This window comes from Halichoerus grypus, chromosome 12 (assembly GCF_964656455.1).
Source record: "Halichoerus grypus chromosome 12, mHalGry1.hap1.1, whole genome shotgun sequence".
Classification (NCBI taxonomy): Eukaryota; Metazoa; Chordata; class Mammalia; order Carnivora; family Phocidae; genus Halichoerus; species Halichoerus grypus.
In genome coordinates, this window is record NC_135723.1 from 23,090,808 (window position 1) to 23,104,354 (window position 13,547).

Sequence of the window (13,547 nt, forward strand, 5' to 3'; positions counted from 1 at the left end):
TCTCACTCAAGCAGACTCCGTGCTGAGCACAGAACTGGATGCAGGGCTCAATCCCACAACCCTGAGATCATGACCGTGGGATCACAACCTGAGCCGAAACCAAGAATCGGACGCTTAACCGACTGTGCCACCCAGGTGCCCTCTGACTGACCTACCTTAAAGATTGCTGTCCCATTTAACCTCCATATTGAATGTTTTTAACACTTAAATGGATGTTAAAGATTTAATAAATTGATTTTCTTCACATAATGGAGTATAATGTACAATGTAAGTAAGAGTGGGTATGTAGGTAGCCCCACCATAAATTTTTGGTACAAGGATTAAAAATTTGGTTTTTAGTGCCTGCAGTTTAAATAGTTCAGTCATTTAAGCTGTAAACTGGGTGAAGTGTGTCTCCCACAGACAAGGATGAAGACCATGTAAATGTCAGTATATCCCAGATTTTTAAAAATATGTATCTTAGGCCATAACTAGATAACTCATTAACTTTGCTATAGCCACTCTATTTTAGAATTGGACTAGTTCTAGAAAAATTACAGGTACCATAGACAAACCTGGTACATAATGCATAATTTGGTACACAGCTCTCAGACTCAGGTATTGTAGAAGATACCTAGGGAAACATAGGGACCCAAAAGTCTTTGAAGGGCTATGTTAGCATGTCATCAAGATGTATGCATAGCTGCACACAGCAGTGATGATAATATGTAGGCGCTTGTGTCATTTTCTTATAAATGCATTTATAAGATTTTATGCATTCTGCTACTCTAGCCTCCCCTCCCTCTGGATTCCTAACCTTGTAGAAATGAGAGCAGGACTAGAAATTTCATACCATGTTCTAGAACAAGAGCTATTTGCTACTGTTAACTTTCCCCATAGCTATTCTCTAATGTCCTTTAGTACTGGAAGGATGATCTTCAGTTGGATCTATTTATATACCTGAGTTCTAGAGCACCAATAAATACTTCCAACTTTTTTCCCCGTGGCAGTACAGAGTACCATGAGTATTCTTGATTACCTGACAAGATTTTTCAAATAGAAGCACACTGGTTTTTCATGTTTGATACAGTAGATTTGAGATTTCATAAGCTAGTAAGTTCTTTAAAAGTTGTGTTAACTCTCTGGTTAAAGTTTTTAATGTTGAAAAACACATCCAGTTTTATGATTGATTTATGGTGTAGGTTGTACATTTATTTGCATTTTTTCAGACAAGACCAAAAGCATCATTCATCTCACAAAGGAACTACGCTAATTATACTACTTACGTTTCTAAAAGTCATTTCCTCCCAAGAGTATTTGCAACATAGAGCTATCCTTCTTGAATGTCAAGCATAACACTTTAAAGAAAATTCTACACAGGCCATACCATTCAAAGATTAATGCAGTAGGCTAGTTACAGAATTAGCTCTGAAGTTATAAAACATGGCACATTTTAACCATGGCAGGGGAATTGCACATTGTTTCTTTGCAAATGCTTTTCATTCAAAATCCAATGTTTCTATCACAGAATAAGTAAGATCACTATAGACTTGTATGTCTCCTGTTTTCAAGGCAGTACTAACCTCACTGCCTACATGCCTATGACTCGTGGTGTTTGGGTTGATCTAAGCAAAAATTGTTAACTCTGGTTTTACTAAGTGGATATATTACATGCATTCAGTGTAGCTGTCAAAAGGTAGATTTTTTGTGGATAATACTAAAAAGTACCATTTCTTTCTATACTGCAGTACTTTTAATCCCTGATACCAGCTTTTTTCTACCCTGTTTTATTTTATTTTATTTCATTTATTTTTTTAAGGAGCCCAGTATGGGGCTTGAACTCATGACGCTGAGATCAAGACCTGAGATTTTAGCTAAAATCAAGAGTCAGACGTCCAACTGACTGAGCCACCCAGGCGCCCTTTTACCCTGTTTTTTATTTTGGGTAGAGAATGATGATATATATATATATATATATATATATGCTTATTTTAAAACCAAAATGCTCTTCACCTTGCTTTATTTTTGGACATATTTTAAAGTTGATTTAAATGAAGTAGCTTCCCTTTGAAAAATAGTCTAAGTAGAATTTTACAATATTAGCATTTTAAGTAAATTTCTCAGTCCCACTGCCTTTCCCTAGTATCTTTATGCCCTAAAACAAGGGAATGGGTAATTAAACATCTGAGTCTTGGTAACCTGTGTTCCTTTTGAGAAATTAATATTATTCTGTGAGGTTCTTAGTTTCAGCTGTTAAAGGCAGTATGAGCAAAGCAGCAGTCGGGGTAGAATTAAACATCACCTGGGGCAATCAGAGGTTTTCAGCTCTTTACTTAACATTAATTGGAAGTTAGCTCTCCCAACTCTTTCTCCTTTCAGCATTTTTCCTATGCTCACATCCAAAATGTCCTGATCAGGGTACAAATCAGCTTATACTTTGGAAAAGATATGATTTTATTTTGAAACAATTTCAAACTTATAGAAAAGTTGAGAGAACAATGCAAAGAACTCCCACATATCTTTCACTCAGAGATCCCATTTAAATTCTGCTGATTGTCCCTATTAACAGCCTTATGCCTTCTGGCAGAAGCTCTAATCCGGGATCATGTGCTGCCCACAGCAGTCATGTCTCTCTAGTCTCCTTCCTTCTGGAGCAGAAATCAGCCTTTCCTCAAGTTTCGTGGTTTTCACATTTTTGAAGACTACAAGGCAGTCACTTTGCACAAAGTCCCTTAATTTTGGTTTGTGTCCCTGGTCGGGATCAGACTCCAAGTGACTTGTGAATGTGGAATATGTGTGTCTCTTCCCAACTCCTAGGTCAGCATTATCAGTTGGCACTTTAAATTGGCCATGGTGGGATTATTTACACCATGGAAATCAGGAAGCACTACAAATAAGGACTTTTTACCTCTGGAGAGCTAGTTGTTTAACAATTAGCAGCATAATACTGAGTTAGTAGTGTGATGTTTCTTTATTAAAACCAGTTATGCATTTTTGGCAGGAATATGGTAGAAGTGATATGTAGCTCTTCTTATTGCAACCTATCAAGTGGCAAACAACATAAATTTGTCCCCATACTGATGATACTTACATTAATCACTTGATTAATATCTGCCAGATTTCTCCATTGTAAATTTATTTTCCCTTTATAATCAACAAATGTCCTATGTGGAGACACACTAAGATTATAAAAATAACCCATTTCTTATCCCACCTTCACCTTCTAGTTTTAACAGGCATTGATGATTATTACATGAATTATTGCTGTGATGGTTGCCAAATGGTGATTTTTCTAAATCCATCATTCCTTCTGCATTTATTAGTTGGCATTTTGCTTTAAGGCTAAGCTTTCCCCTATTTATTTACTCACGGATTTCTATTTTTTTCAATTTATTAATGTCATTATTCATTTTGATGATCAGAATGGCCTAAATTGGCCAGTGGAGCCCCTTTGAGCAGTTTGTCTTTTTTGATAGGTCCCTTTCATTCTTTGATCACTTTCTTACTTTCTAGGGAAACAGTGTTTTTTAGGTTCAGCTTGTCCTTCCTCTGCCTCAGCCTTGGAGTCAGCCATTTCTTCGAGGAGGGTGGTATATAGAGAGCAAGATCTGAGTGCTAGAAGTGCTTACTGCTGTTGTGGTGTTACTACCCCCAGACCTTCTCCGGGATAGAGCTGGAAAGTTGTGTGTGTGTCTGTGTCTATGTGTGTGCTTATCCCTCTACATTTGTATTTATCTCTATCTTTAGATGTATTATAAGCCATGGATTTGCAATGGTAGCTCCAGTTCAAATACAGCCCCTCAAAGTTCATTTGATCTTGTCTTTATATCTTCCTTCTCCATCACTGAAAAACCTGGTTCCCACTGTCCTCAGTACACTTACTGATTGAGTTAATATCTGGATGTAGCGCCTTCCCAACCCAACTGGGCTGCGCCTGACCCCTTGCCTAAACTTGTCTTCGAATGGGGCGCCATTCTTGCCTGCGTTTGGGCTGCCCCTGCTGTGTGGTGGCCGCAGTTCTCATGCAAGAGCTGTTACTACCAGCCACCGCCAAGCGGCCTCAATTTGTGTTTTGAGCCACACTGTAAACTCTGAGGGTGGTACGTGTATTTAGTATTTTCTTTGTCCTTTCAGCTTGGTTTGCAACTTAACCTGCATTTATTTCCTGAGAAACATCAGCAAGCTGCTGACTTCTTGTTCATGTCTCCTGAGAGTGTCCTGTGTACTTTGAGGAGATAGTAGGGAAAGAAACAACCCAGAGGAGACTGGAAGTAGGCAGACATGAGAGAGAAGAGAGATAGCTGAAAGTGGTGTGCAGTGGGTACTATTAGTGCTTAACAGTCTTTACCCTGTCCTGGTGAGGAAGGAGTACCTTCCCCTTAGAAAAATCCCTGAAGCAGCACTTCTTACTGATTCAAAGCCCTTTTTACTAGGCCCTTATCTTTTTGCCCACTAGGGTTCTGGTTCGCTCTGCAAGTTTTCAGCCACTTTTTCTACACTGACTACCTGCCTCCAGGCAGTGTTTTCAACTGCCTAGTGATCTTTCTAAGGGTGTTCCTAGGCCCTTAAGGTCCAGCATTTCTGTCCTTCCAAAATATATTTCGCCCCTTGCCTATCCTGTCTGATTAATGGTTCTACCAACTCTCCAGTCTTCTTTCACCTCATTCACCTCCTTTTCCCCCCGTTTTTTCCAGCCCAGTGTAATTTCCAGGAAACTTCACAGATGCCTTTCCAGCACACGCCTTCTCTGTCTTTTGAGTTTCTCACATTTTTGGCATATCAGGAACTTTACCTCCCTCAGGTCTTTTTCTACATCTACATGTTGCACAATGCTCAAGGGAGAGGTGATGGGGATAATTAATAACTGGTGTTTTTATCACTTTCTTCCTGAGGCCGAGAAGGTCACAAGTTTTCTCTGCACCATTTATTTTCTATTTTTGTCCTTCCTCTCTAATCCATTTTCCTCCTTCCATTCTTAAGTGATCTTTGTTCTGTGGCTCTTACCTTGGTCTCGCCATGTCTCTCAGGGTCATATAGAAAGAAAAGGGTCAGAAGATGGGGCTCCTGAGCCTTGCAACTCTGTTGGGATGTGTTCTGAACGACTAGAAAGCATCAGAGCTCTGTGAAGCAGGTGGGAAGTGGGGGTCTGTCTGTCTGTCCCCTTTAGTAACCTTGCAGGAGAAGGTCAGAAAGGAGAAGGTTTTGTTTTTGTATAAAACAAAAGCTTTCTAGGCTTTGATGAGTGTGTTAAGAAGAAATCCTATCAGGCAATTTCCCCAAGAGTGGGCAGTTGGAGATAGTGTGGAGAATATAATTACCCTCATGGTCAGAAGGTCTATATTCTAGTGCTAGCTTTGCCTCTGACTGGTTGTGTGACTTTACGTAAGTTACTTAGACCTCTTTATATTTTCTGATCCATTGTTTGCAAAATGAGCATTTAGAATAGGTGAGTTCTAAGGTCCTATACAGTTCTAAAAGATTCCGGTAGGACTGAGTAACTCCAGTGTTAAAGATAATTCTTTTGTGCATTTTTTTTTTAATTTTATTTATTCATTTGAGAGAGACAGAGATAGTGACAGAGAGCACGAGCGGGGAGGAGAGGAAGAAGCAGGGTCCCCGCCGAGCAGGGAGCCACGATGTGGGACTCGATCCCAGGACCCTGAGATCATGACCTGAGCCAAAGGCAGACACCCAACCGACTGAGCCACCCAGGCGCCCCACTTTTGTGCATTTTTTAAGATTATTTATTTGAGAGAGTGAGAGAGAGCACTGACAAGCATGAGTGGGGGTAGGGGCAGAGAGAGAGAGAGAAGCAGACTCCCCGCTGAGCAGGGAGCCCTGATGCCCTGACGAGGGGCTGGATCCCAGGACACTGAGATCACGACCTGAGCCTAAGTCAGACGCTTAACCAACTGAGAGCCACTGCGGTGCCCCTCTTTTGTGCATTTTTAAAAAACTTTTGTTTTTTGACCTGTATGAAGGTGATATACTAATGTTTCTTTCTTGCAAAATGGATACTCTGCAGAAAATTCAAGGGGACTTATTTAAGTAAAATTAAATGCAGTTGCTTTTTAATAAACTTCATGATAAACTTAATCTGCCTTGAGCACATTTTAATTTTGTTTGGGACTTACACTATATTTCTACTAACCATTTCTTTTGGTAGCTATTCTTCCACCCACTGTAGTCTCTGAAGAAGACTCCTCAAGCTTTGGCCTATTAATCAAAATGTTTTGTTTATTACTTTCCATGTTGTATTTTGTGTATTGAAAAAATTAAATTCCTATAGATGAAGAACATCAGTGGTAGCCTTTTAGGTAATTAATGGCTACATGATGGTAATATTTTTTCCAGAGTATTTCAGTGGGTGAGAGAAGTTACTTCTTTATTTTTTTGGTTTTCTTCATTTCTACTTCTTCCATTATTTAGAAACTTGTATTATAAGGTTTTCCTTTTCTTCATATATTTTTATGTTGCAATAGGTCCTATGGCTCCTTTGAACAGTAAAATGAATTTATCAGAGATACTTATGTATATATACTAGTAGTATTTGGGTAAATGAAAGTGTTAAAACCAAGTTAAACCACTTACTGCAAATTAATAATTATAGAAACAGTTTTTTAAATAAAACTTTACAGTATATTATTAACCACAATAAAATTGGCAAAATTTTGATCATAGATTTTGTGCAAAGACCAAGTGATTTTGACCAAGAGTCGTTTGATAAGTTAGGGCATGTCTCTTAGAGTTGCTATTTGTTAAGACCTCAAAACCTATCAAGTAAGCTGAATGAGGGCATTGATTTACAACTATTGATTTATTTTATATGATAGGTATTATATTTCTAAGTTACTTATTATAAAAATAAGGAAGCCATTCTGAAAAATAACTACCAGATTTAATTATTAACAGATCATAATTTCAATCAGTAACTCATCCAAAATAAGCTAAGTCCACATAACATGCTTCTGCAATTTTTTCTTTTTAGATCAAAGAAAGCAAAGAATTCAATTGATAAATCAACGGAGACTGACAATGGCTATGTATCCCTTGAAGGGAAAAAGACTGTTAAAAGCAGTGAAGAGGGAATTCAAAGCCATGAACCTCAGTGTGAAACTGTTCGACCGGAAGAGGCAGCCTGGCACCCAGGAACACTGAGGAACATTCCCAGCAAAGTAAGTGTGATTTCTAAAATAGTTTGCTTGTGTGATTTTACAACAGAGAATGAAAAGTGACTTAGACATCGGAATCACCTTTGAACTCTGTATTTTCTCCAAAATTTATTCTGTGAGCCATTATAAATCACACTGATAAAGTTGAAAATCAAATAAAGTTACATGAATAAACTTGATTGCTACTATAACTTGGCACCTTCTGAATTGATTGATGGCTCCAATTTTTCCAAAATGTTAAGGCACTTCATAATTTATAGTTGATGTTTGTTAAACCCTGTCTTCTCTTTCCTCATTTCTGTGTGTGTGTGTGTGTGTGTGTGTGCGTGAATTTGGTTAAATAGAACATCTAAATTATTTTAGAAACTGAACTAGGAATCTGGCTTTCCATTCATGTTCCCCAAAAGAAAATATTAACCTTGTTTTTTCCTACCTTCATTACCTTTGGTGTCAACACATTTGTTTTTAATTTGAAAACAATTCTTATTGAGGATATTTGTTAAGAATAACAATTATTTGTTTACTTTTCCAAAATAATAATGAAATTTTGCATTTATTATAACAAAGCCTAATGTAATATCATCTCTGTCTTTGTTTTGCTGAATTTTTTTGGTTAAATAATTTTTTCTTTAAAAAACTTACAGTTAAAAAAAAATGGCCAAATTAAAAGATGTTGCTTCATTACATATAGAAATGGGAGCATGAACATTTGTGTTGATTCTTCAATTTTGAGTGAAGTATGTGTTAACTACTTGACAATACATGTGTTTTCAGTACCAGTAGCTATACAATCAATAGCATGGGGCTTCAGTGAAACAGAATCCCTTATTCTGATTTTGGATTTTTGAATCATTTAGCTCTCTGATAATATGAGCCTCACATCACTATCATCACTCAACAGATAAGTTTTCAGTCATACAGCTTTCAAACACATTTTCAGCTATTTATTACCTACTAAAGTTATATGAGAGGAACATGAAAATATCAATAAAACTTAAGCTCTGGGGTCTCTCGATTTCAGAATTTCCAAAATCTGGATGTCTCTTACAAATTGATACGTACATAATGTTGTCTGTCTGATATGTACACGCATACAACTACTATTTACTTCCTCCTGCCTCATGTCATTATTAAATCAGTAATGGTCTTAAAATTGATGGCATTTGGGGTTTGTAGAAATAGTATAATTAGTTCATCTCCGTTTTTTCAGCTTCTTTTAAATGGTCTCTGTTCTACCTTTATCCTATTTTATATTCTTAATTTTCTAAGCTACTTCAAATCCTTTCATGAACAGAAATGTTATAGGACAATATTTGACAAATGGCTGTTGAATTACTCTTAAAGTTGAAATGACAGTAGAGTCACTAATTTAAGACATTTTTAAAGAAGATCAGGTAATACTAATCAATCACTTTGAGGTTTTTGAAGATTATTTGAAGGTGTACGCACGCGTGTGTACATATAATTTAAAATTTTACAGTTTTAAAGCTACAAATTCAGTCATAAATTACCAGTAATTCTATTTGTATATTCCCACCCTAGGATACTCAAAGGACAATAGCAAATGTCTCTGATGAAGTCTCCAGTGAGGAAGGTCCTGAAACAGGATACCTATTACGCCGTCACGTGGACAGGACTTCTGAGAGCATTCCTCGGAACAGACAGTCACACCATTATAAGAAACATTACCCTAATGAGGTATATACTTTGTCCTTACGTATATGTATACGTACCTATTTTATGTGTTACTAATTTACAACTTCTTTCAACAACTGAATATAATTATTGAAATAAATATTTCCGATCAGTATCAATTATCTTGTTATATTATCTGGATTTATAGGGTAGCAGTTTTAGATTTCTGTCCTGCACACATGATAGAGAGCTATACATTTGTACTCATTTTGTGCGTTATCTCTGAAGACTCATCCATTCAGTTTGTTGTTTACTTTTAAAGACAACCACCCTAGAGAGACACTTTGTGAACTCCTGTGTTAAGTCTTTTTTGCAGTTTGAAAGGCTTTATAGCTTCTGGATCATAGCAGTTATCATTCTAAGTGACTTTCTTCATGTTACTATCACTAGTTATTAAGTTGTCCATATTATAAAATTCAATTCTTTTTTCTTCTTTGATTCTTTCTTTATTAATACTTGTTTTTCCCTAAACCCTTTTCCAACTTTATCGCATCTCTTGGAAGTTATCACGTCCCTTGAAACTATTTAAATAGAAAAAGAATTTCAATTGTATTTTTAGTTTTTATTGTAAGGACAGAACATTTCATTATCTCACTTCAAGGCAAATGGCACTTATGACACTTTTTTGATAAACATTGCCTTCTCCTCCTTCGAGAGTATATTAGAATTTTTTTCTTAATGATTTAGGGCTATACTTTTGAAAAATAAGATATTATGCTGTTCTGGAGTGTGAATACCTTGATTGTTTTAAGCTTGGAAGAGTTACTTGTTCTTCATACAATCTTCTCTGTGGTTGTATCTCTATTTAATCTTAGTGGTGACTCTGGCTGTGTTTCTTCTCTCAGTGGCTGCCGTTAGACACACACTAACGCCACTGTGTCTGCTCATTGCCTTCACCCAGATCGTCTGATATACTGTCCCCTTATCCTTGTGAAATTCAGTCTTGTGAATTTCTCAGTCAGAAGTCAGTTCGTACTGGAAGGGATTCAGGGCCTTCTATAGAAGGAGGTCTTCAGTCTCCAATAGGTAAATTATTTGGCTTTAGAGGTAGTATTCTCACCCCATAATCTTTGCTCTCCTTGGTTTGCAGCTATATTTTGAACTCTTGAGGTTCTTGAAAGGCAGAATAATATTCTACTGATCTTAACTTTTAAATAAATATGTTGCCTAAAATCTTCTGGGTTTCAAGCTAAGTAACGCTGATAACTAGCTAGTTAGCATTGATTGTTTTAAATCTTTTTTTAATGATGTAAAAATTACCTACAATTAAAACCTGGCCTTCAAATTCTTTATCTGCAAAGTAGGAAGCTTTAGACTAGAAAATATCTTAAAAGGTGCATTTCAGTTCAAGAAAATTTTGACTCTCCCAAATCAAGCCAGTCTCACAGGGTAGTTTTAAAAAGCAAAACAAAAACTCCTTTGAAGAAGTAAAATTGAGACAGGATATGGGTAGTGTTGTACTGTTGTTTGACATCTTTATATATGTATTATTCTGTTCTCTTCAAATTACTGGTGATATTTTTTCTTTAAGAGTGAGACACAAAGAAAGCATTTTGGAAAGCACTTTGTGCCTGGGTAGAACTCATGGTCTTCCTCTAAAATGACTGGTTAGGGACACAGCCACTTGTTATAAGCCTCCCATATGTCAATATCTATAGATATACTTTTTAGGGGTTTTTAGTTTTTCAGGGAGAATCATCCAATCTTCTGGTGGTGTGGGAGTAGTAGATATTATACTAGGCTGCCATAGTGTTTGGCATCCAGGGGATTGGGGATGAGGTGGCGATCTTGTCATTTAGTGTGTAGACTTTCACTTAACTCCCCTTCCTCCCACCCCCACCCCTGCCCCAGTTTCTTGCCTTTTTCTACTATCTGCTGTGTATATCTGGTTGTCTTCTCCTAGTCTCCTGTTGGGAAGATGGTGGTAGAGTTACTTGATTATCTGGAATAGGAGGTGTCCTGTGGAATTGATAACTTCCTTTAAGCATTTGCCCTGTTTCCTACTTTCTCCTGCTTTGTTTAACTCTACAAGCATCTTTCAATTTTTATTCCCTATTGAAAATTAGCTTTTCATCTAATGAAGGTAGCATTTGATGGGAAGCATAATGAAGAAACCATGGGCTTAGACTCAGAACATTTAAGTGACTTTGGAAAAATTGTTTAACTTCTCTGAGTCTCAGTTTTTGCATCTGTATGGTGGAGAGAGGAGACTAGCTTCCTCAGATTGTTAGTATTAAATAAGATTATGCACAATTGCCTGGCACAAAGCATTTATGTTGTAAATTCTTAATTCCTTCAAATAAATAATTTTTCTCCCCTTAATTTGATTATATGCTCAGTTTTAGCTATCTGTCTAAAGATTTAAAATAAGCAGACCAAACCAAATTAAATGAGCTGTTAGCTATATTCTTTAGTTCAAAAATTCCCAATTTTTAGCCTTTTTTCAGCAATTTTTAGTGAAATTCAAAGGGCCATTAATAACCTAAATGTTGCAGGTAAAATTCTGTTTGACATATAAGTGGTTATAGGTCATAATTTTTAGATTTTACATTTGTAAAGTGGCCCACTTTTTAATCAGTATTTGGCAAAATACTTTTACAAAGAATTAAAGATACTTTTTATCCCTGAAATCATCCATTAGTTTCAGTTAAATAATTATCAGGTCTTTAATCTTGTTACTCATTTCTGTATCTGATTAGCAAGTCTACATCAGAAATTAGTCATAGGTAATAAGCTAGCTTTTTCAAAAATTTTAAATTATCAATTACTGGTTACTTAATTCTTTCTGAGCCTTACTACCTAATGAAAACAGTTGTGATAAAAACTGTGTATGCTTCAAGTATTCTGGTTGACGTTAGTGAATCAAACATTTTTGGAGTGCTTTTTATAAAACAAAGCAGACTGATTCTTACCTTTTTTCTTTCTGAATTTTTTTCTTTTTATTTCTCTACTTACTTTCTTGCTCAACTCTTTCAAAACATTTTTACTTCTCCTTCAGACAGATAATTCTCCTCCCATAAATAAATCCCTAATCAACACACTAAATATTATATTCATGGTGCCCCATTCTAAGATCAATAAATTAATTATCAATCACCTGTCTCATTCATTCAAGATATTTTGTTACATATGGTAAGAGTGGCAAAAAATAATTGGTTTTTGTCTTCTGTTGACTTACAGTGCATTTGAGAGTTACGATTTACTTGAGAATATTAAATACATGAACATTTAATAACACAGACAATATTATAGATGCTGAATAGCAATGTAAAATGTATCATCATGGAAATAAATAATAATACCTCCCTTTAGGAACAAAGGGATCACTCTAAATAGAAGGCTTCAAAACTAACATTTGTGGAGCCTCTGCTTTGTACCTGGTTTGTATTAAAAGCTACAGTGCTCATTTAATTTTCAGTGTCTCTTTAAGATAGATAGTTTTATCCCCCATTGCCAGAAGACTAAACTAAGGGTCAGAGACAAGGTAAGCCAGCTAGAAAGGGATGGAAATGGTGTTTTCCTGACACTTGGTTGAGTAGGCTGTAAAGTAGGATACAAGGTAGACACATAATCAGAGTCTAGAGGGACAAAGAACAAGCTGTGTTTAGGGGCTAGGGAGGAGCCCCAGTGTCACTGGAGGAGAGGGTTATGGTAGGGACGAGTGGAGAACAGAGCCCAAAAGTAGCACATTTGAAGACGAGCTTGCTGGTGAAGGAATCTGAACTTTATCCAGGAGAGCAGTGGAAGTCACAGAAGGATTTTGGTCAGAGGAGTGAAAAAAAAGCTCCCTTTAGGAAGATTCATCTGGAAAATAGGAAAGGCCTTTCAGATAGTGGTCAATTAGGAGGCTCTTTATAGCAAACAAGGTGTGGATGATAAAGTCTGAACTCTGATGATATCCTGAGAAGAAGAAAGGGATACATCTAAAACATTTGAAAGGCAAAATTGACAATCTTAGTGACAGAGGATAACTAAAAACAAATCTGAAAATTTCAGCATACTTGGCTGTAAGGATGGCTATTACCATTCTTTATTCAGTAAAAGTTATTTTGAATTATTAAATCAAACTTTTACTCAAAGTATTTATTTTGTACATTAACAACTCCTAGGAAAAAAGTAAACTGATTAGAAATTATTTAACTTGTGCCTTTTAGTTTTTCACTTTTATACCATAGATTATCTCAAAAATATGAGTTGGCAATTATCTTCCTGGTATAGATTATTTATTAATTTTACATCAATTTATTGAACTTATGTTTGAAAAACAAAAACAGTGAATATATGAGATCTACTCTTGCTAAAAAAAAAGACTAGAGTAAGAAAATAACTCCATTAAACACATCAGTTAAAGTTGGTTAATATTCACTGATAATATAATACCAATATATATACTGATAAAATAATAGCCATACGAACTTAGGCTAGTCTCTGCCTGCCTGAATTTTGAACTTTGTATAAAAATTTAGGAGGAAACAGGCACAACCTTTGCATGCAAAACAACACTTGAGCTGAGATGTGAAATCAAATAAATTTTGATATGAGGAAGTTTTGTTATTCCTTAAAAACTAACATATTTTTAATGTTTTGCTCTCAGTCCCACTGTCATTTGACAGTGTATTTGTTGTAGCAAAAAGTAGCAATGTATGGTTCTGATAGAACCCTTTGAGTTGGAAAGGGTACATAAATTGTATTAATGTCAAA

General features: G+C 36.0%; 1 protein-coding gene across 3 annotated transcripts in view; it reads left to right on the forward strand.

Annotated features, from left to right (window-relative positions):
* PHTF2 (putative homeodomain transcription factor 2) overlaps positions 1–13,547 on the forward strand; it is a 116,254-nt gene that overhangs the window by 80,184 nt on the left and 22,523 nt on the right. For all 3 annotated transcript variants that reach the window (XM_078060063.1, XM_078060062.1, XM_036100321.2), the window contains 2 exons: positions 6,968–7,154; positions 8,694–8,849. In XM_078060063.1, the coding sequence (XP_077916189.1) occupies positions 6,968–7,154; positions 8,694–8,849 (343 nt within the window). The remainder of the gene's footprint in view (positions 1–6,967; positions 7,155–8,693; positions 8,850–13,547) is intronic.